We start from the raw sequence: 22,213 nt of genomic DNA, 5'->3' as shown, positions 1-22,213 counted from the left end.
TTAATTAAGAGAAGTTTTTGATAACCATATTGATGAAAATTAATAACAGGTACATAATTATTTATAACCATATATATATTTTTACTCAAAATAATTGTTTCAATCTTAATTACTTTGGAATTTTGTACGGTTATTTTTTTATTAAAGTGGCACCACTGAATTATAAATCAGCTGTTTTCATTGTAGCTGTCGTCTTTAAAATAATTCAGTAGCTGCCACACGACTACAACTGTAACCAGCAGAATTTGTGTTCGTGTAGTCGTGTAGCCTGCTGTCTTGAATGTGTTTAATGCATTATTCATAATCTGTTTTTTTTTAAATTTATCAAAAATTGATAAACAATTTTTGATAAATTGATAAATATGTATGAAAATTCTAATTTATAAACCTTTTATAAAAACTGATTATGATAAGGATATAGTTCATTTATCCCTTCAAAGTGGCGGCCACATCTGCCGCCTGTTTGGCAACAGCAATGGATTTTATGGTGGCATCACGGGTATTTTGGCCCACACGTTCCTATTGAAATATATTAGATTCAGCTACTGATTTCGCTGCTGGTTTCTTTTTTGGCTTTGGAAAGAAATCGCATTGAGTAGATGCAGAAAACTTTTTTAATTTGAGTCTTCAGTAGCTGAATCTAATAACGCCAAGAAAGGATTGACAAAAAAAAGCAGCTAATAAAGGTGACAAATAAGGAGGATAAAAGTATGGATATTTGAAAATTTAAAAACTTCATAAATTAAGTGTAAAAATAGTTATTATATAAATTGATCTATTGTGATTAAGATTAAATTTTACTAAATTATTCATCTTTTTATTATTATTATTATTATATATTAAATTAATTATTATTACAAATAAATAACAAAATTAAATTATTCAACATTTCCATAGAAAAAAAGTGATTTTTATTCCTGAGGTTAACATATTATGGGTATTACAGTATCGAGGCTATGAAATTTTAGTTGGGTATGTTACATACCATCGGAAAGGCTAATGTGTCTAGTTTCTCTGCGTAAGTTTAATTTTTAAGGTTTACACACAAATATGAAAAAAATTAAAATAGTGCAAATTTAAAAACCTTTGTCTTGAGTTACAAAACATTTATTTTGATAGATATCCCACTCGCATCCCACTAAGCGACCAAAAAGGTTTTAAAGGAAAAGACCTAAGCTTTCTTTTGAGAAAAAAAAATTAATAAAACAAGAGTCCATTTTGGAAAAAAAAAGTCAAAAAGGTTTTTGATTTTTCAAAAAAAAGTAAAAAATTGTATGTCTTGAGTTACAAAACATTTTTTTTTATAGATATCCCACTCGCATCCCACTAAGCGATAAAAAGGGTGTTAAAGGAAAACACATAAGCTTTCTTCTGAGCAAAAAAAAAAAATTAAAAAATGGGTCAATTTTTTTAAAAAAAGTCAACAAAGTTTTTGATTTTGAAAAAAAATTCAAAAATGTTAAATCTTGAGTTACAAAATATTTTTTTTGATAGATATCCCACTCGCATCCCACTAAGCGACCATATAGGTCGCTTAGGAAAAGACCTAAGCTTTCTTAAAAAAAATATAAAAAGGACCCATTTTGAAAAAAAAAGTCAAAAATATTTTTGATTTAAAAAAAAAAATCAAAAATATTTTATTAAATTTTTTTAATTTTTTTTTTCGAAAGATTGCATAAATAGCTATATAAACTATTTGGGACACATTTTGCTAAGAACAATAGGTAATAAGTTATATGGATAAAAAAAACACCTGTTTGGCCAAAATGTCAAATTTATAACTCAGAGAGTTCTTGACCGATCTTGTTGAAAAATGGTGTCCGAATTACTATCCAATAGAACTAACATTGGTGCAAATTTCATCGCGATCGGAAGACATCGATTTCAAAAGTTGGTTCACTTGACGTGAAATGCCCCATATAGATAACCTTTTTTCATTGATATTTTTTAAAAAAAAATAGATATATAATAAAGAAACATTTCCCAATTTCCCAAATATTTCCCAATTTAAGATGCCGTTTTGTTGGTATTGAACATTCTGACATAATTAAGGAAATATAGGAAGTACATTCAAGATATTGAGGATTGCTTAGACCCCTTTCACATTAGACAATTAGTTGAGCAAGTTATTTTCCTTTCAAAATATTTTTATTTTCCTTTTTATATTAAAAAAATTTCATTTGGTAAAATGGGGGTCAAATTTCCTTAGGTTCCGCGCCTGTGCTAATAGCTTACATAAATATTAATTAAAATAAATATGTAGTATATAATAAAATAAAGTGTAGCCAATTTGAATTTTTACGGCAACTTTATTTGTAATACAACTGCAAACGAGATGGACTATAAATACAAAAAGTTCTGCAACGGTTGAAATAAAAATCTGTATTATTTGTTGAAATTTCTCTTGAAAATTATGTTGTGAATATTTTTTCCGAATAAATCTAACTAAGAAACATTCATATAGTAAAGTTCAGCTTAAAGCTACAATCAACGTTAATACGAGTAATATTCAGTAAACTTATATTGTTTTAATCCTTACAAAATTAAAAAAAAAATATTCCAACATGAAGTTTTATGTAGTTTTCATGTTCGTGTTCTTAATTTTAGCAGTCTTTGCCACTAAAGCTAAAGCTGATTTGATGAATTCTGTATTTGTATGTTTTAAAAGTGCAATTTTGCAGATTATAAAGAATAATTTATATTAATTTTGTTTTCAATAGGAGGGCCTTAGCAAACCTCTTAAAGAAGTACCCGAAAAAGTTCTTGGCATGGTAAAACAAGTAGGAGATGCGGTACCAAAAATGTAAATGTTTTCAAAATTAATAAAAAAAAATAATTTCATTATATGTTTAAATATACATAAGTATGTATGTGTAATTTCCATTTATATTAACACTGGTGCATAGTGATATAGAAACAAGTAAGAGGCTGTGCCGAATCTTATATACCCTTCACCAAATTATACTTCAAAATACAAATTTTAAATATTTTTAGGTAAACAATTTTTTTTTCCAAAGTTGTTATTTTAATTTTTTGAAAAAAAAAAATTGTTCGAATTGTTATTTTAAAATTTTTTCGTGAGAAGGGTATATATAAGTTTGTCATTCCGTTTGTAATTTCTACATTTTTCATTTCCGACCCTATAAAGTATATATATTCTGGATCCTTATAGATAGCGGAGTCGATTAAGCCATGTCCGTCTGTCTGTCTGTCAGTCCGTCTGTCTGTTGAAATCAATTTTCTGAAGACCCCAGATATCTTCAGGATCCAAATCTTCAATAATTCTGTCAGACATGCTTTCGAGAAGTTTGCTATTTAAAATCAGCAAAATCGGTCCATAAATAACGGAGATATGAGCAAAAAACCGGGACAACCTCGATTTTTGACCTATTTTTGATCTATATCTGGATTACTAAGTCATTATAATAGACAATATGGATATCTAATGATAGATATTTCAAAGTCCATTGCAACGATGTAGATAAGGCTATAGTATGTTGGACCTACAATGGGTCAAAATCGAGAAAAATATTTTTTAACCCGAATTTTTTTTTCATAAAAAAAATTTTTTTGTCATACATTTTTTTTTCCAAAAAAAAAATAATTTAAAAAAATTTTTAAAAAAATTTGGAAAAAAACTTTCTTTAAAAAAAATTAAAAACAATTTAAAAAAAAAATTCGAAAAACAATTAAAAAAATTAGATTTTGTTTACCTAAAAATATTTAAAAAAAATAATTTTAAAGTATAATTTGGTGAAGGGTATATAAGATTCGGCACAGCCGAATATAGCTCTCTTACTTGTTTAAATTTTAATTTTTTTTTTTTAAATTTAAAAAAATTTTTTTGGTGAAAAAAAAAATTCGGGTTAAAAATTTTTTTTCCGATTTTGACCCATTGTAGGTCCAACTTACATACTTCGTTGCAAAGGTCTTTGAAATATCTATCATTACATATCCATATTGTCTATATTAATGAATTAGTAATCCATATATAGGTCTAAAATAGGTCAAAAATCGAGGTCGTTCTGGTTTTTTTCTCATATCTCAGCCATTTGTGGACCGATTTTGCTGATTTTAAATAGGAAAATTGATTTCAACAGACAGACAGGCGGACATGGCTTAATCGATTCCGCTATCTGTAAGGATTCAGAATATATATACTTTATAGGGTCGGAAAATTATATTGTGAAAATTACAAACGGAATGACAAACTTATATACCCTTCTCACGAAGGTGAAGGGTATAAAAAAAGAAATAAATCTGTAACTTCTAAACCCTTGAATGAAATTTAACATACGATAAGGAGAAGTATTGTCGAGTTTGAGTTTTAAATTTGGACCTCATGGGCACATCAGGGGTGGCGCCATGGGTCTCCAAAGTAGGACTCTTCAGATATATTCAATTTTTAAATCGAACCTATTTCTTCGCCTGTGTTCCGATTTCGCATTTGAAAATTAAATTTTGATAACAGGGTCCAAATATTTTCCGATTTTCTTCATTTTTCTTTTACTGGATTACTAACAAATGTATATGTCAAACCAAAAAAAATTATTTAAAAATCCTGACTGACTCCAAAATAATATACATACATTTGAAATTAGAATTTTAAAAAAGCAATTTTTCGCTAGTTTTTTGGAAAAAAGTACTTTTTTCTTTTTAAGTTATCAAAAAAATTTCTAAGAAGATGTATTAAGAATTTATAACTTTTGAAAAGCTAAATTTACACTAAATATTTTAAATGAAAACAAATTTTAAAATTATTGATACAGAGGGGACCAGGTCCATCCAAAAAAGGTCTATTTTTAATGTAACATTCAATTTTAGGGTACAAATTCTCAAATCGCATAGTCGATATCAAAATTTAGTAACCATATTTGGGTGGCCAAATATGTTCTTAATTATTTTGTAAAGGGTTCCGATAACACCGCCCCTGGTGTGAATATTATAGCCAAAAAACTAAAAAATCACATTTTTGGGATTATTTAAAACATTTTTGGGAATTGCGGGATTTTTGATTACAATTTTCAAAATTTGTTTTTAGTTTTCCATTTTCAATAGAAAAATCTGTATAACTGTAAAATTTCATTAAAAAATATTCATAAATAAAAATTTAATTTCAATTTAAAAAAATTTGTATCATTGCAAAAACTCAATAAAAAGCAGTTTTTGTCCTATTTTTTAAAAAAGTATTCCATGATTTAATTTTCAAAAGTTATATATATTTTTGAAAAATATACAAAATCCCCTATCCATTGATATATAAACTGTCTACCTGTGGGATCAGCCAGTTAGAAATGGCAGATTTTTTTTCCAAAAATGTTTTTTTCAATACTTAAATAAAACATTTACAACTTTTTTGAAAACTTCAGCAGTTTATTTACAAAATTTTATTAGCATTAGCTATTATACTTAATATTTATATTATTCTTTAAAGTAAAATTAAAATTATTCATATTTAAAACACATTCTAATCATCTTCATCTGAATCTGGATCAATATTTCTTATAATGTGACCAATTGTATGAACACTCTGGGCAATATTATTCACTTTGGCAGCATTTTCATTTACAGTGCTTAATAAGCGGCTCTAAAAATAAAAACAAAAGATTTATTAAATCAAAAAATAAACTACTGCTTAGCAATAAAACTATAAAACATACCGTTCCCTCATTTAAATCATCCAACCAATCGGCCGTGGTAAATCCCCAAGTGCCAACGATTAAAAGAACACAAAAGAAAGCAAATTTTTGAGCAGACATCGCAACTGAAATTACTAAATAAATGTTTAAACACACAAAGCGAAATTGTAGTGAGTGACTACTAGTGTCATTGCAGTGCTTTATATACTACCTGAGTTATAAAAGAAGGAGATAAGCAAAGATCACTTGGGTGAATTACTTAATCTTAATTAAAGAAAAAAGGGGATTTTTCTGGCAACAGCTTCTTTCTAGTTTTTTATTCTTGTTAATTTGCATAAAAAGGGAATCCCTGTGAAAGAACTAAAAGTATTAGCATGATTGTTTTTTGTACACTGACGCGTCATGATGACTGATGGATGTTTGCGGTTTTGCAAAATAAAACTAGATTCTTTGTTCACGTGCCACTATTTGAGGAAATAAATATTGATTGGGCTTGTTATACTCAACTTTCATTTAATTGTTGTTGGTTCATTGACTCGTGTGCGAGCTTTAATTTTTAATAGTTGTTTTGTTGTTATTGTTTTGGTAGATAAGCGGCAACAAAGTAAGTAGTATAATATTAAGGGAATTCACTGTCAATGCAATATAAACAAATTTTTTCTTGTTCATAAATAACTTTCCAATAAACAGTGTATGTATATTAGAGTGTATTAAGGTATGCTCTGACAAAAAATTTGAGCAAAATCTGATAACGTTAGATGTTCCACACATTTTTTTTAAATTTCTAGTTTTTGAAAAAATTTTGAACAAAAATCCAAATAAATTTTTTTTTATACATATTTCATTTATCCACAGATGCTTAAATATAAAAATAGTTTGACCTCGTTAACTATTGTGACATGATACCAAAAAAAAAAACAAGTAAGAAAGTATGGTCGGTCAAGCCCGACCATATAATACCCTACATTAAGTAAAAGAGCAAAAACATTTTTCTTTTAAAATTTCAATAATTTATATTTTTGAGTGATTTTCGGAAGTGGGCCTATGACCGATCACCATGAAATTAGGTCGTGTGATTTATGTCTATATGAAAGTTTACTATGTTGAATTTTGTGAGTATACCAAAATTTTTAAGCGATTTATACATGTTAAAGTGATTTTCGGAAGCGGGTCTATATGGGAGCTATGACTAATTATGGACCGATCGTAACAAAATTTGGTGACATGAATTTTGTATATATAAAAATTATTTGGAGCGTAATTTGTGGAGATACATGTATAAATTAATGATTTATGACCGATAAAGTCCAATTTCGGAAGGACATTTGTATGGGGGCTAGGTGATTCAATAGGCTTGGTCCTTGGGCCGAAAAAATAATATGTAGCAAATTTGATCGAAATATCTTCAAAATTGCGACCTTTACTCTGCTTTACTCGACTCAGAAAATGATTCTAAGTCGATCGGTATACTTTAAGGTGGGTGTTAGACTAACATTTTTGGGCGTTACAAACATCTGCACAAACGCATAATACCCTCCCCACTATGGTGGTGTAGGGTATAAAAAAACTCAGACCAGCTTGACTATAAGTTTATTATACAAAAATTATCTACAATCAAAAAGTCTTAATTTCTGTTAAAACAAAAATGCGGGAATTTTTAAAATTTTTAGCTTTTATTTTGAAACATTTGTACAATATGGATTCCGAGTCAAAAGAACTGCTCATATTTTGAGGCCAAGAATCAGAGAATATCGACCATATCGGATAATATGTTGCAAAGTGAAGCGTATCCCAGAGAGAGCGTTCTGCTACGATCGAAACAAATAGTAGTGGGACGGGTCAAGGTCTGGACTATAAAACCGGTGTGGCAAAACTTCCCAACCACTACATCTAAATACTTTGCCACATGTGGTCTAGCATTGCCATGATGGAATATTACAATCTCATGTCAGGCCGCATATCGCTTCAAAAGAATCAGTAGCGTTCGGTACAGGTTCCCTGTGATGGTCTGGCCATATTGCATCAGCTTAGAGAGACTTTTGGTCCCTCCAAATACAGAGCATTACCTTAGCGACACATATATTTTGCTTTGTTGTCGATTCGGTTGGTTGGTCGGGCTTCATGTACGATCTCTTACGCTTCGGGTTATCGTAGTGGATACATTTTTCATCACAAGTAATGATTCGGTGTAAAAATGATTTTCTTTTACAGCGTTCAAGAAGAATTTCAGACATATTTCCCTGCTTTTGGATGAATCCTGCTGGTTGAGTAGCTTCCAATGATTTTGCAGGCTCTAGTTGAGTTTGACAACAATCTTCATGGAGTAATGCCTCCAATTCTTGGTCTTCAAACATTTTTTCATAAAAATCACCACTTTTGAACCGCACAAACCATTCATTCACCATAAGCTTTGGTGAGCAATCGGTATGCTTCAGCTGCACTTTTTTTCAAATTAAAGAAGTAAAGCAAAACTTCCCGCATATGACGCGGGAACACTATAATCTACAATAACTTAGTGCGAGCAAATTACAGACATGTACCCTTCAAAATCACATATAAGTTATTTATAACATAAGTCGCGTTCTAAAGATACGCAATCTATCGTAAATCCCGCATTTTTAAGACACATACTGATTTGACCCCAGATTATAATGGGTTAAGGATGATCTAACAAATTTAAAATTATTAACCCAAAGAAACAATATTAAATTGAGTATTAGAAAATAAAAATCAAAAACAAAATTGCCTTGATATATGGGCAATTTCACGGGAATCGCTACCACAACTGAAAACACAAAAAAACCCTTGAAACGTTTTTCAAGATGATTTGAATAGAAGAAAATAATAAAATGTTACTATGTGAAAGTATTTAGATCATATTACTACATTTTAAAGACAAAAATAATAGTTTAAACTCATTATATTTAATTTTTTAGGTATGTTTTAGGCTCAAATTGCTGCGAAAACTAGGCACCCAATTAGCTTGTAGTATGATATGAATTTGACTCTGATTGTTTTTTTTTTTGCTATTGTCAAATTGTTTATTGAAACCGAATGTATATTTTCTATTCGCTTTTTTAGTTTTTGTATACATATATTTACATAATATATATTGTTTTATTATAAGAGAAAAACCTGTCACGTACGGTATGTCACGTACGATATTAAATTTTATTTATTATAAAATCATCCAAAGATTGTTTTTATTTAAATATGATGGATTGTAAAGGAAAAATATTTCGTTTAGTGTAAGAAATTAAAAGAAAACAAAACGCCTTTCACGATTCGAATATTTTCGCATATTTCTACATGTACCTCAAAATGAGTTCCGTTTTATGTCACGTACGATATACCCTTATTTCGCTCAATATTGTGGACAACCATATTTCGAAAGAACTTTTTCTATATTTTAAAATATAGTACCCTCCGAATGGAACATAAAGACCAAATTATTTTTCAGATACACTTATTTTTGCAAAACCTATTCCTCTCTATAGGCGTACAAATGTCACGTACGATGATATGGAATTGCCCATATGCCAATTTTAAATCATTGCCCACGTAATGCCAATATATTTAAAACCGTTACAAGTTGCAATTTTAATCCTCAAAATTGTTAAAATTTTATGAAATTTTGTCGAAAAAAATTTTGAAAATCTGAAATTTTGGATTTGGATATAGTATGTACATGAAAGTTTATGATGTTTTTTGTCATAATGTGTAAAAGAGGTTAGCAAATGTTTATATTTTATATTTAAACATTCTATGAACCTCAAAAGTGAGTAAACACCAGTGAATAATTTAATTATTTTTAAGATAATGAAAATCATAAAATCCATCCATCGATTAAAATTTAAAAGTTTCGGTTTGTTACAGATTAGGCCGAATATAAGGTTCCCTTAGTATCGTATATGGGTAAAAGAAATATAAAATACTATTTTTAATTGGATTTTTTTGTTAGATATTTTTATTTGAAAATATTGCTTTATTAATTCAGAATAAAATCTGTAGCATGGCGATTTTACTATCGGTTTTATTGAACATTATGATAGCGAAAACGATATTATAAGGAATCGTACAATTTAGTCCTAATTTTGTAAATCACGTCACAAAGTGATATTTATATGGAAAGCAAAAACAAAATTTGAAAAATTTGTTTTTGTTTTATATACAAATTCTTAACAGAACAAACGCACCAAAATTCAAGCGTTGGTTTGCCTTTCATAATTTGAAAATTTTGTATATAAAACAAAAACTAATTTTTAAAATTTTGTTTTTGCTTTCCATATAAATATCACTTTGGTGGCTTGATTTACAAAATTAGGGCCTAAAGCTTAATAAATAATCTACAATTGAATATTGAATTATTGTTCAGTCCCAAAATATTATAACAAATAGTTGAAAGATGTTAAAAAATTGTATTGTAAGTCCCGGTCCACACTGTGAAACATTTGCTGCAAAACATTGGAGTTTGTTGATGAAAGGGGAAAGAGGAATAAAAAAGGGAACTTTGTTTCATGTACATGAAGTTTTTGTTGAGTATGTCATCCACATTTATTCGTTCGTATTCGTACTGTACAGAAATGTCAAAAACTGAAAAGCAAAAACTTCACTGTGTGGACACGAATGCAGTTTCAAAAGAGAATTTAAAAATGTTTTGCAGCAAATGTTTCACAGTGTGGACCGGGACTAAAACGTTGTCACTCATACTCAATAAACTTGATAATTTTGTCATAGTTTTTAAAGTCTATAGTTAGAAGTAATAGGATTTCCTTGCTATAATTTCTTAAAACAAAATATCACTTATACATGGTACTTTCCATACAGTGAATACCCCTAATTAATCATTTCCGATTCATGGATAGAGAGATCTGAAAAAAAATCCAAAGCTTAAATGTCTGGTTGTTATGCGTCACCTAAAAACAATTAAACAATATTGGTTTGTTTGAATTAATTAATGTATGTATTTGTTTAGTACATCAGTGCCAAAAACACAAATAATTAAAAATGAAACAATATTTTTATAAAAATAGATAATTTTGTTTATTTGATCAATACGTTATTGTCACAAGTGTCAATTTGATGTTATTTAAAAATTATTAAAAAAATGCTTTTTAATTTTATAAAACCAGAAGTAATGTTCACTTTTCACACGTCACGGAACTATTACGTTCACATAAGTAAATTACCTAAAGTATGTTTGAATATTAAAGTCCCCATTTAGGCTTAGAATTACTTCTGGTTTTATAAAATAAAAGTTTTTTTTTTTTTAATAATTTTTAAATGACATCAAATTGTCTGATAATTTAGAAATAAATTGACACGTGAGTCAATATGGTATTGAACAAATAAACAAATTTATCTATTTTTATAAAAATATATTTTTTCATGTTTAAATATTTATTGTTTTTGGCACTGATCTACTAAAAAATACATACATTAATTAATTAATACAAACAAACCTATATTGTTTTATTGTTTTTAGGTGACGCATAACAATCAAATTTTTAAGCTTTGGATTTTTTCAGATCCCCCTTTCCATGAATAATTAATAAGTAATTAATTAGCGGTATTCACAGTATGAAAAGTACCATGAATAAGGGGTATTTTGTTTGAAGAAATTTTAACAAGGAAATTATATTAAGTGTGTTCGCGTACTTGATAAATTCTGTAATAATTTGTACAAATTATTACTGGAAGCTACGGTAATCCGAGGCCAAATTATAGCATTTGATATCGAATAAAACTGATATTAATTTTCTTTTTTGTGATTATGACATTCTATATAGAGCAAGAATTAGAGTTTGTCTTTTCCCGCACTTTTTAATTTCCCGGGAAATCGGGATTAATATTGAAATTTCCTGGCATTCCGGGAATTCCCGCCTAGATCAAATTTTTTAATTTTAAAAATTTAGACTTCGTTAAAAATGTCTTTGGTTTTTAAATGTAATTGGATGGAAATTAAAAATTTAATATAAAGAGACAAACTGAATCGATTTCTAATTTTGTCTATATACAAACCTGTCACCATTTGCCATATTATTATACCCTACACCACCATAGTGGGGAGGGTATAATGCGTTTGTGCAGATGTTTGTAACGCCCAAAAATATTAGTCTAACAACCACCTTAAAGTATACCGATCGACTTAGAATCACTTTCTGAGTCGATTAAACGATGTCCGTCCGTCTGGTCGGCTGGCTGGCTGGCTGTCCATGTAAACCTTGTGCGCAGAGTACAGGTCGCAATTTTGAAGATATTTCGATGAAATTTGATACATATTATTTCTTCGGCTCAAGGACCAAGCCTATTGAAACTGGCTGAAATCGGTCCATTATTTCACCTAGCCCCCATACAAATGTCCTCCCGAAATTGGACTTTATCGGTCATAAATGTTTAATTTATATATGTATCTCTACAAATTCCGCTCCAAATAAGTTTTATATACACAAAATTCATGTCACCAAATTTTGTTACGATCGGTCCATAATTAGTCATAGCTCCCATATAGACCCGCTTCCGAAAATTACTTTAACGTGCATAAATCGCTTAAAAATGTTGGTAAACACACAAAATTCAACACTTAACTTTAATATAGACGTAAATCACACGACCTAATTTCATGGTGATCGGTCCATAATTTGTCATAGCCCCCATATAACCCCACTTCCGAAAATCACTCAAAAAAATATAAATTATTGAAATTTTAAAAGAAAATTTTTTTTGCTCTTTTACTTAGTGTAGGGTATTATATGGTCGGGCTTGACCGACCCTACTTTCTTACTTGTTTTTAATTAATGGATGAATTTTATGATTTTTATTATCTTATTTACTCACTTTTGAGGCACATAGTAGGTTTAAATATAAAATTTAACAGTTTCTAACCTCTTTTACCCTTTTTATACTTTACCACGAATTCCAAACTTTAAATTTCATAAATTTTAACGGTTTTAACTATTTTGGTTTAACGTCAATATGTTACAAGGTAATGTGTTTAGAAAACAGCGAAATCAAAATTGTTCTGGGACAATAGATATTAATTTTTATTGCTCTAAAAACTCTTTTTCTCATAAAATATTTATTTTTTAAATAAATAAAAAATTTACATGAAAATTAATTTGTTTATGAAGAAACGAGTTGAAAAAAATTAATAAAAGCATTGTGTGTATATAATAGAAGCATAAATGTATTTTTCCTTTTATTATAGCTAAAAATTATTACAAGCAATAATTGCCCGTGAATATGTTCCCCATTTCAAATAACTTTCACGAAGAATTGCATATAAAAACCGCAAATAAAACTGCAAACGACACAGTTGATTTTAAGTTTAACCAACTAAAATAATAATTGAGGAATATCTAAAACTGCAAATAAATAAAATTAAAAACATGCAATTCCATAAAGTTTTTATTTTTATTGTTTTGATCCTGGCTGCTTTTGTAGGACAAAGTAAAGCAGGATTTATCAAGGATATTAACAAGAGATTTGTAAGTTTAAGAAAATAAATTTAATAAAACAAATTAAATTGTAATTATTATATACCTTTAAGGAACGCCTTAGTAAAAATAGTCGTGATGCCATCATACAAGTTCTAGGCGTGGCCCAACAGGCCGGGGTTAACTGACAAATATTTGCTGCTTAAAATTATTTAAAAAAGTTACGTTTATGTAAATAAATATATTTTAAATAAAGAATATTTTTATTAAAAAAAACATTATCGAAATAAATTTAGAGGCTTTTTAAACCACTACACAATTTAGTACAAAATTGGTCCAAATTTTAAATTCTATGGAGAAGTTTTTTTTTAAAATTTTTTTTTTAACAATTTTCTGAAAATAAGCGAATTCACTTAATTGTGAATAAATTCAAAACTAATCCATCGATTTTTATGATCGATATCTCATTTTATTCCTATTATATGTGGCTTTTCGATAATGCAATAAATCTGAACAATTTCTGCCAATTTCGATTTTTCATGATTTTTATAAAACAAAAAAAATCCATTTTTCACGTAAAAAAAATATTTTTTGCTTCAATTTTTTATTATAACTCCGAAAATACTGAACCTATTGAAACGCAATATATATGTGAAAATTTGTACATAGCATGGGGAAAATGTTTTCAAAATTCACTCAATCGAAAGAAGAACATTAACAATTCAATTTTATGTATATCATACAAAAAGTAAAATTTTGTGAAAATGAGCGAATTCACTTAATTGTGAATAAATTCGAAAATAATTAATCGATCTTTACGATCGATATCTCATTTAGTTGCTATTATATTTGAGTTTGCGATAAAGCAATAAACCTGAACCATTTTTGATGTTTTCGATTTTTCATGAGTTTTTTAAAACAAAAAAAAAAATATTTTCATGTAAAACAAGTAAGAAAGTATTGTCGGTCAAGCCCGACCATATAATACCCTACACTAAGTAAAAGAGCAAAAAAAATTTTTCTTTTAAAATTTCAATAATTTATATTTTTGAGTGATTTTCGGAAGTGGGGTTATATGGGGGCTATGACCAATTATGGACCGATCACCATGAAATTAGGTCGTGTGATTTATGTCTATATTAAAGATAACTATGTTGAATTTTGTGTGTTTACCAACATTTTTAAGCGATTTATGCACGTTAAAGTGATTTTCGGAAGCGGGTCTATATGGGAGCTATGACTAATTATGGACCGATCATAACAAAATTTGGTGACATGAATTTTGTGTATATAAAACTTATTTGGAGCCAAATTTGTGGAGATACATATATAAATTAAACATTTATGACCGATAAAGTCCAATTTCGGGAGGACATTTGTATGGGGGCTAGGTGAAATAGTGGACCGATTTCAGCCAGTTTCAATAGGCTTGGTCCATGAGCCGAAAAAATAATATGTACCAAATTTGATCGAAATATCTTCAAAATTGCGACCTGTACTCTGCGCACAAGGTTTACATGGACAGCCAGCCAGCCAGCCAGCCAGCCAGCCAGCCAGCCAACCAGACGGACGGACGGACGGACGGACGGACATCGCTTAATCGACTCAGAAAGTGATTCTAAGTCGATCGGTATACTTTAAGGTGGGTGTTAGACTAATATTTTTGGGCGTTACAAACATCTGCACAAACGCATAATACCCTCCCCACTATGGTGGTGTAGGGTATAAAAATATACATATTAATACCCTGAACCACCATAGTGGGGAGGGTATTATGCGTTTGTGCAGATGTTTGTAACGCCCAAAAATATTAGTCTAACCCACCTTAAAGTATACCGATCGACTTAGAATTACTTTCTGAGTCCATTAAACGATGTCCGTCCGTCTGGTCGGCTGGCTGGCTGTCCATGTAAACCTTGTGCGCAGAGTACAGGTCGTAATTTTGACCTGTACTCCTATTGAAACTGGCTGAAATCGGTCCATTATTTCACCTAGCCCCCATACAAATGTCCTTCCGAAATTGGACTTTATCGGTCATAAATGTTTAATTTATAAATGTATCTCCACAAATTGCGCTCCAAATAAGTTTTATATATACAAAATTAATGTCACCAAATTTTGTTACGATCGGTCCATAATTAATCATAGCTCCCATATAGACCCGCTTCCGAAAATCACTTTAACATAGTAAACTTTCATATAGACACAATCTCACGACCTAATTTCATGTTGATCGGTCCATAATTGGTCATAGCCCCATATAAGACCCACTTCCGAAAATCACTCAAAAATACAAATTATTGAAATTTTAAAAGAAAAATGTTTTTACTCTTTTACTTAGTGTAGGGTATTATATGGTCGGGCTTGACCATGTTTTTGCTTCAATTTGGTATTATAACTCCGAAACTACTCCGCCGATTAAAACGCAATATATAAACAGATTGAAGGTTATGTAAATTGAAACTTTTTTAAGGTTACTTCAATAATATCAGAATAACTCTTTTTGAGTTATCATAAATTATGTGGAGAAACATCTACAAAAATTCGCCATTTTAGAAAAAAAATTTAAAAAACAATCTATCTATAGAATTAAAAAATTGTTTGTACTAAGGTAACCATGATGCATCAAATCTATATAGTGGTTAAGGAAGCCCTTTTTTGCTGTTGACCTGTGTTATCGCTAAAAATTATTACAATCAAGAATTGCCTTTGAGTAAATCCCCCATATCAAAACACATTCTCGAAGAATTGCATATAAAAACCAATCTTAAAACTGCAAAACACAATAGTTGATTTTAAGTTTAAGTATAAACAACTAAAATAATATTTTAGTAATCTCTAAAACTACTAGTACTCAATAATAGTGAAAACATGCAATTCTATAAAGCTTTTATTTTTGTTGCTTTGATCCTGGCTGCTTTTGCAGGACAAAGTAATGCAGGTTGGCTGAAGGATGTTGGCAAGAAAATTGTAAGTTTAAGAAAATGAATTTTATAAAAAATTATTATAATTTGTTATTATTTATATCGTAATAATCCTTTAAGGAACGCGTTGGTCAAAATACTCGTGATGCCAGCATACAAGTTCTAGGCGTGGCACAACAGGCAGCTGATGTGGCCGCCACAGCCCGTGGTTAACTGAGAAATATTTGCTGCTTAAAATTATTTAAAAAATTGGATTTATTTAAATAAATATAATTTAAATAAAGAATATTTTAATTAAAAAAACAACATTACTATATTTTATTAAATATATAGCTCAACGATTCTCAAATGGGGTCCGCGGCCTTTTAGGGTCTTTATAAATATTCCCGTGGCCGCGAAGAACACAGACAAGCATTGATTTGATTTATATCTGGCAAAATAATTTACTTCGAAATCCTTTATTAAAGGAAAATTCCTTAAAAATTGCACCGGCTGAGAATGAAATCAAAAATTCTTCTGATTTCTTTTATAGATTACCTTCCATTCTTATCATTCATTATACTCCTCCTTCTACTTTTAATTGCTTTCTGAGCGAAACTGAATGTAGCATTCAGCGACAGTGACTAAATTTTGATTTAGTAGTCGTTAAAAATGATTTTCTTTTTATACCCTTCACCTTCGTGAGAAGGGTATATATTGTCATTCCGTTTGTAATTTCCACAATATAATTTTCCGACCCTATAAAGTACATATTCTGGATCCTTATAGATAGCGGAGTCGATTAAGCCATGTCTGTCTGTCTGTCTGTTAAAATCAATTTTCTGAAGACTCCAGATATCTTCGGGATCCAAATCTTCAATAATTCTGTCAGACATGCTTTTGAGAAGTTTCCTATTTAAAATCAAAATCGGTCCACAAATGGCTGAGATTTGAGGAAAAAACTAGGACAAGCTCGATTTTTGACCTATATCTGGATTACTAAGTCATTAATATAGACAATATGGACATCTAATGATAGATATTTCAAAGACCTTTGCAACGACGTATATAAGACCATAGTAAGTTGGAACTACAATGGGTCAAAATTGGGAAAAATATTTTTTAAGCCGAATTTTTTTTTCAACAAAATAAAAAATTTAAAAAACAAAAAAAAATTTTTTTAAATTTAAAAAAAAAACAAATTTAAAAAAAATTTAAATAACAATTTGAAATTTCTTTTTTCCAAAAAAAATAAATTTAGTTTACCATTTAAAATTTGTATTTTGAAGTATAATTTGGTGAAGGGTATATAAGATTCGGCACAGACTATAGCTCTCTTACTTGTTTATTATAATAATAACTTTTTAAAACAATTAAAAACAATTTTTTGCTTAATACAAACAAGTTTATTTTTATTTTCAAAATAAATATTAAGTTTAATTAATCTCAATTTCCTAAACTAAATATGACACAAAGTAATACTACTTATATCTAAATGATGATGTGACATTTATCTCCATTAACCTCTGGCTGTGGCTGCTACATTGGCAGCCTGTTGGGCTACAGCAAGACCCTGTATGGTGGCATCACGGGTATGTTGACCAACACGTTCCTATACAAAATGATCCAATTTTAAATTAGTATTTAAGAAATATTTAAATTCAGCTCTTAGTAAAACTTACAATTTTCTTGCCAATTTTTTTCAACCAACCCGCCTGACTTTGTCCAGCAAACACAGCCAAGATCAAGGCAACAAAGATGAAGACTTTATGGAAATTCATTTTGATTTTTTTTTATTAGGTTTTTGTAGAAATGTTTTGTAGTTAAAGGTTCTTTAGCTGATTGCAAACTGTTGCTTACTGCAGCTTTCTTAGTGTCTTTTATAGCAAAAACATTCATTCTTAAAGATTTTTGTACTTTTTTATGTTTGATGGAGGGGATTTACTTTTAAGAAAAAGCTGATAGTATTTTTATTTTAGTGATAATGAAATGTGTTTCTTTGGGGATTTATTTTGTTATTGTGATCAATTTTTTGGCGGGAATTATATTTTACTGCAGTTAACAGGAAATAATTTTAGAATTACTATTTTTACTACCTTTATCAATGTAAACATTGATGGGTATTTTAAATAATCATAATTTTGTATTTATGTTGCTTTAATACTAATTTTGTCCAATATAATAGGAGATTTAAGCTGCATTTCTCAAGACAAATAGTAAGGATTATCGCTATAAACATCTTCTTAAATATTGTATTTATTTCCTAAATAATGTAAAGGGTCTTCCAATAGGGAGTTCCGAACTTTGACATTCGATAGCGGCCATATTATTGAATCTGTCGAATTGGCTGCCCTTCACAATACATGTAAATGATAAAATTGTTTTATCCGAGCGATTCAATACGCGATAAGGCCAATTTCTAGATGAATGGGTACATCATCAAAGAAAATTGTATAATTTGAGACAATAACAATCCACATGATATCCAAGAGCATCTAATTCATGTCTAAAGAGTCAATATTAGTCACTGTGTATTTGTTAGTCTGGTAGCGTCGTTTATCCACATTTCTTGCGAACAACATTGGCCTGGCCATCGCCGTCAACGGTGAGCTCTTTAAGTCGATGACTACCAATTTTTTTTGCTTGAATTGCATGATATGGACACCAACGACATTTAGTTTTAACAAGACGACGCTACGTGGCACACCGAGCATGCCACATTGGACATTCTGCTCGAGCGATTTGGGGTCATAGTCATCTCGTGTGAAGGTGATGTGTACTGACTTAACCCGGTTAGATTTATTCTTATGGGGTTTTCTATAGTCGCAGCGTCCCCCAAAACCAATATTACCGATGTCATCGCTCAAATTCAGCCACATTTATGCGGAATCATGGAAAATTGAACATTTCGTATGCGAGCCATCCAGCGAATGCCACGGTGTTATATTACATACATAATGGCATCGATAGGCCTTTCAAATGAATCAAAAATGTTGGTGATATCTCAAACACAATTTGTTTTATTTGAATTTAAAAATATGAAGCGCTGAATGAAAGACCCTTTATATGTTTAGTAGGCAAATATCCCTTAATTTAGAGGGGTAGTAGGATATGCCTCCTAAATCTTGCAAATTTATTGTCTTGATCTATTTCTTTATGGCTATTGTTAAGGGTTATTCCAATATCTAGGGATTCCCTTAGGTATTAATAGAATAAAAGTATGGTGTTTATTATACTTTTATTATATTAAATCAAAAAATAAAATTTATTTTAAAACCCATCTTATCGCTTATTCATTTATAAATTTTGTTATTAAAACAATAAGGCTCTTTATAGTTCGCAGTAAAAACATTTGTTTTGTTCACTGAGATGTTAAGCAGTTTACATATTTTAGTACCTTTACTTTTTAAATGGTTTTTACAGTACAGACCGTACTGATTTTGTAAAATTTAGTAAATAAATTTAATTAAAAATTAAAAACTGTCTGTTAAAAAACATTTCGCTACCTTAATATAGAAAGGCCCTAAGTCGAAATTTTTTGGCTAATTATTATATATGTATGAGCAGACCCTATATCGAAATAAACGAAAATTTGGGCTTTCAAAACACGAGTTAAGGCCTTCTTTATTAAGGTAACGATAAGTAAACTTAAAAAAGTATTAAAATTAATATTAAAGCTATACAATTAAATACATCAAGTGAATACCCTGTGTTGCTACAAAGAATTCACAAAGCTGAATATCAATGGAAGACTGAGTGAATCCCCTCTTAAAAGTGTACGACGCACTGATAAGAGTAGAAAGCAGAATACAATTCCTATAAAAGCCTACCAGACATCTGCAATCATCACTAGTTGAATACAAGCTACTGAACAATACCTTCCAATATTAAATTTGACTCAAATCACTTAAACAAATAAATCAAAATGAATTTCCATAAAGTCTTCATCTTTGTTGCCTTGATCTTGGCTGTTTTTGCTGGACAAAGTCAGGCTGGTTGGTTGAAAAAAATTGGCAAGAAAATTGTAAGTTTTAATAAGAATTTAAATTTAAATATTTCTTAAATACTAATTTAAAATTTGATCATTTTTGTATAGGAACGTGTTGGTCAACATACCCGTGATGCCACGATACAAGGTCTTGCTGTAGCCCAACAGGCTGCCAATGTAGCAGCCACTGCTAGAGGATAATTTTACTATTTTGACATTCAATTATTATTAAGACTTATATTTTGAGAAAACTATTTTAAGAAACTATTTATTTGGAAATTTAATTTTTAAGACTTTTAAATAAAAAATATTTATAAAAAAATTAACTAAATATTGAATATAAACCACTCTTAATTTTATTTGTCGCAGTACTATGCTTCAAACAAAAGAGGATTTAATATTTCCGGGAATATTTTGTTTACACATTTGGAGATCATTTGTTACTAATAAAATTAAATAATATTTCATAGACTTATGTATTTAAAATGTTATTCAACATCCGATTTCTCATTTGTGTGGCAAAGTTTCCAGTCACAGAGAAAACTTTTTCGTTTACCACAGATATTGGATTTAGAGCCAGATGTTGTATTATAACGACAATCTAAATTTTAAAAACGCTTGAAAAGATTTTTAGCTTTTGATATTAGATTTTTGGGGTTTTTCTGTTTAATTAATTGCATTTTGTAACTTGTGACTCGGAAACATTATCATCATCACTATGAGCTGATCCTTTATAAGGTTTAAAACATAATATTTCCAAATGTGTTCAAAAGAAAAACATGGAAAATCTCCTACACTCTTAAGCCATGCGAAATTGTGCAACTTTTCCTATCCCTTTTGCTTCTCTACTCTTCTACCCAAAAAGTTCCTGCGATAGGCTATTAGAGCTGGAAAAGTGGAATGATATCGCATGGCTTAAGATTGTGGGAGATATTTCATGTTTTGCTTTTGAATGAGATAATTTTTTATAAAAAAGGAGCTTAATTGTTTTTAATTTGTCTATAAAATGTGTTTCAAAAAGTTTATAATATTTTGAAATATTTAGTAAGAACTGGCTTCAAAAATGACTAATAAGAAATGTTTAAATTGATATAGACATGCACCCGACCACCTTTATGAAAAATTTAGTTTTTCATAAAGGTGGTCGCTCTGCCGTTATTAACCATATAATATCCTATTAACTTTTAATGTATTTAAATTATATATAGGGTCAACCAAAAATTGTATTTCTTTTATAAACTGGGCTTTTACTGTTTTGAAAGTTGTTCATAAATCTGAAAATGTTCATTAAAATTGCACATGTAAGGACTGAGGAGGGTTGTATTCCCAAAATTTTTATTCATTTACGTTAAGTTTTCCTTCAGAAACATGTAGCGCAAAGAAATTGTTTTCTATAAGATAAATAATATGAATACATTTCTCGGTAAAGCTTTAAAAATATGCTCTATTTTTTACATTTTATCCGAAATATAATTGATGACTATGTGTTTTTTAAAGATATCTAAAATCTTTAACGAGTTACTAAATTATTTCCAAAATAAAACGTTTATAAACCACAGTACGTTACCTCTCAAATACCGCTACCAAAATAATCGAAAATATCATTACCTCTAAACCACCCTTACCACTATTCTATAAATAATTTGAAATTAAGACAAGTGTGAGCCATATATGCGGCAGTGCTGAATCTTATTATTCTTTAAGAAATATTATTTTCCTTCAAGAACTTAATTCCAACGTATTTAAAATCCATTGAGGGCTCTCAATTTATTTCTAGGTTATTTGACTTCATACAGAGAAAATAGGTTATTAATTCTATATTTATTGTTTATCATTCATTAATTGTATTAGTCAATATCATCCTTGTTTTTCTCAATTTTATATATCTTAGCTTTTTTTTAGACATATTACAATAACATTTATATAAGTTCTAGCGTTTGAGTTGAGTTTATCATTTAAAACTCCATAATCTCTGAGCTTTCTTTATGAAGTCGGTCGAACTCAATTGAAAATGTAGCCTAATTTCGAGAAAAATCCTCAATTAAAGGATAAATATACTAATCATATAACAGTAGTTACCGTTCTCTATTGATACGGATATTACAAAGAGTCTTGAACAGATATTGAGTTCTATATTTTCAGAAATAATTTTAAAACAAATTAAATATTACTTTATTTAAACCATTTAAAATATTTAATGATTCTTATTTTATACAATAATTAAAAATATTTTTTTGCTTTTTTATT

The 22,213-nt window shown here is 29.3% G+C and overlaps 3 protein-coding genes and 2 long non-coding RNA genes across 5 annotated transcripts; 3 read left to right on the top strand and 2 right to left on the bottom strand.

Annotated features, from left to right (window-relative positions):
• Nucleotides 1-2,374: 2,374 nt before the first annotated feature.
• Nucleotides 2,375-2,854, top strand: LOC135962819 (uncharacterized). Its single transcript, XR_010576696.1, has 2 exons — nt 2,375-2,654; nt 2,721-2,854. It is a non-coding gene; the product is annotated as an uncharacterized LOC135962819 (long non-coding RNA).
• A 2,498-nt stretch (nt 2,855-5,352) lies between these two features.
• LOC135963637 (uncharacterized) lies at nt 5,353-5,811 on the bottom strand. Its single transcript, XR_010576853.1, has 2 exons — nt 5,661-5,811; nt 5,353-5,587 (listed from the first exon to the last, which is right to left on the bottom strand). It is a non-coding gene; the product is annotated as an uncharacterized LOC135963637 (long non-coding RNA).
• A 10,063-nt stretch (nt 5,812-15,874) lies between these two features.
• Nucleotides 15,875-16,305, top strand: LOC135963602 (sarcotoxin-1C-like). The gene is made up of 2 exons (XM_065515527.1): nt 15,875-16,045; nt 16,120-16,305. The coding sequence occupies exons 1-2, from the start codon at nt 15,947-15,949 to the stop codon at nt 16,210-16,212; spliced, it is 192 nt and encodes a 63-aa protein (XP_065371599.1). The 5' UTR covers nt 15,875-15,946; the 3' UTR covers nt 16,213-16,305.
• A 1,186-nt stretch (nt 16,306-17,491) lies between these two features.
• Nucleotides 17,492-17,832, bottom strand: LOC135963573 (sarcotoxin-1A). The gene is made up of 2 exons (XM_065515493.1): nt 17,661-17,832; nt 17,492-17,590 (listed from the first exon to the last, which is right to left on the bottom strand). Exons 1-2 carry the CDS (start codon nt 17,757-17,759, stop codon nt 17,498-17,500), a joined length of 192 nt encoding a protein of 63 aa, XP_065371565.1. The 5' UTR covers nt 17,760-17,832; the 3' UTR covers nt 17,492-17,497.
• Nucleotides 17,833-19,835: 2,003 nt separating this feature from the next.
• Nucleotides 19,836-20,177, top strand: LOC135963536 (sarcotoxin-1A). Its single transcript, XM_065515448.1, has 2 exons — nt 19,836-20,002; nt 20,075-20,177. The coding sequence occupies exons 1-2, from the start codon at nt 19,904-19,906 to the stop codon at nt 20,165-20,167; spliced, it is 192 nt and encodes a 63-aa protein (XP_065371520.1). The 5' UTR covers nt 19,836-19,903; the 3' UTR covers nt 20,168-20,177.
• Nucleotides 20,178-22,213: the final 2,036 nt, after the last annotated feature.

This window comes from Calliphora vicina, chromosome 1, assembly GCF_958450345.1.
Source record: "Calliphora vicina chromosome 1, idCalVici1.1, whole genome shotgun sequence".
NCBI classification, from domain to species: domain Eukaryota; kingdom Metazoa; phylum Arthropoda; class Insecta; order Diptera; family Calliphoridae; genus Calliphora; species Calliphora vicina.
The sequence above is the reverse complement of the archived record's forward strand: the minus strand, read 5'-3'. Positions and strand labels throughout refer to the sequence as shown.

Excerpts from the sequence above, each read along its gene's own strand:
- LOC135963602 (XM_065515527.1), top strand. The coding sequence starts at position 15,947 with ATGCAATTCTATAAAGCTTTTATTTTTGTTGCTTTGATCCTGGCTGCT. Across the intron at positions 16,046-16,119 it reads AGGATGTTGGCAAGAAAATT|GAACGCGTTGGTCAAAATAC; the intron begins GTAAGTTTAAGA and ends TAATCCTTTAAG.
- LOC135963573 (XM_065515493.1), bottom strand. The coding sequence starts at position 17,759 with ATGAATTTCCATAAAGTCTTCATCTTTGTTGCCTTGATCTTGGCTGTG. Across the intron at positions 17,591-17,660 it reads AAAAAATTGGCAAGAAAATT|GAACGTGTTGGTCAACATAC; the intron begins GTAAGTTTTACT and ends CATTTTGTATAG.
- LOC135963536 (XM_065515448.1), top strand. The coding sequence starts at position 19,904 with ATGAATTTCCATAAAGTCTTCATCTTTGTTGCCTTGATCTTGGCTGTT. Across the intron at positions 20,003-20,074 it reads AAAAAATTGGCAAGAAAATT|GAACGTGTTGGTCAACATAC; the intron begins GTAAGTTTTAAT and ends ATTTTTGTATAG.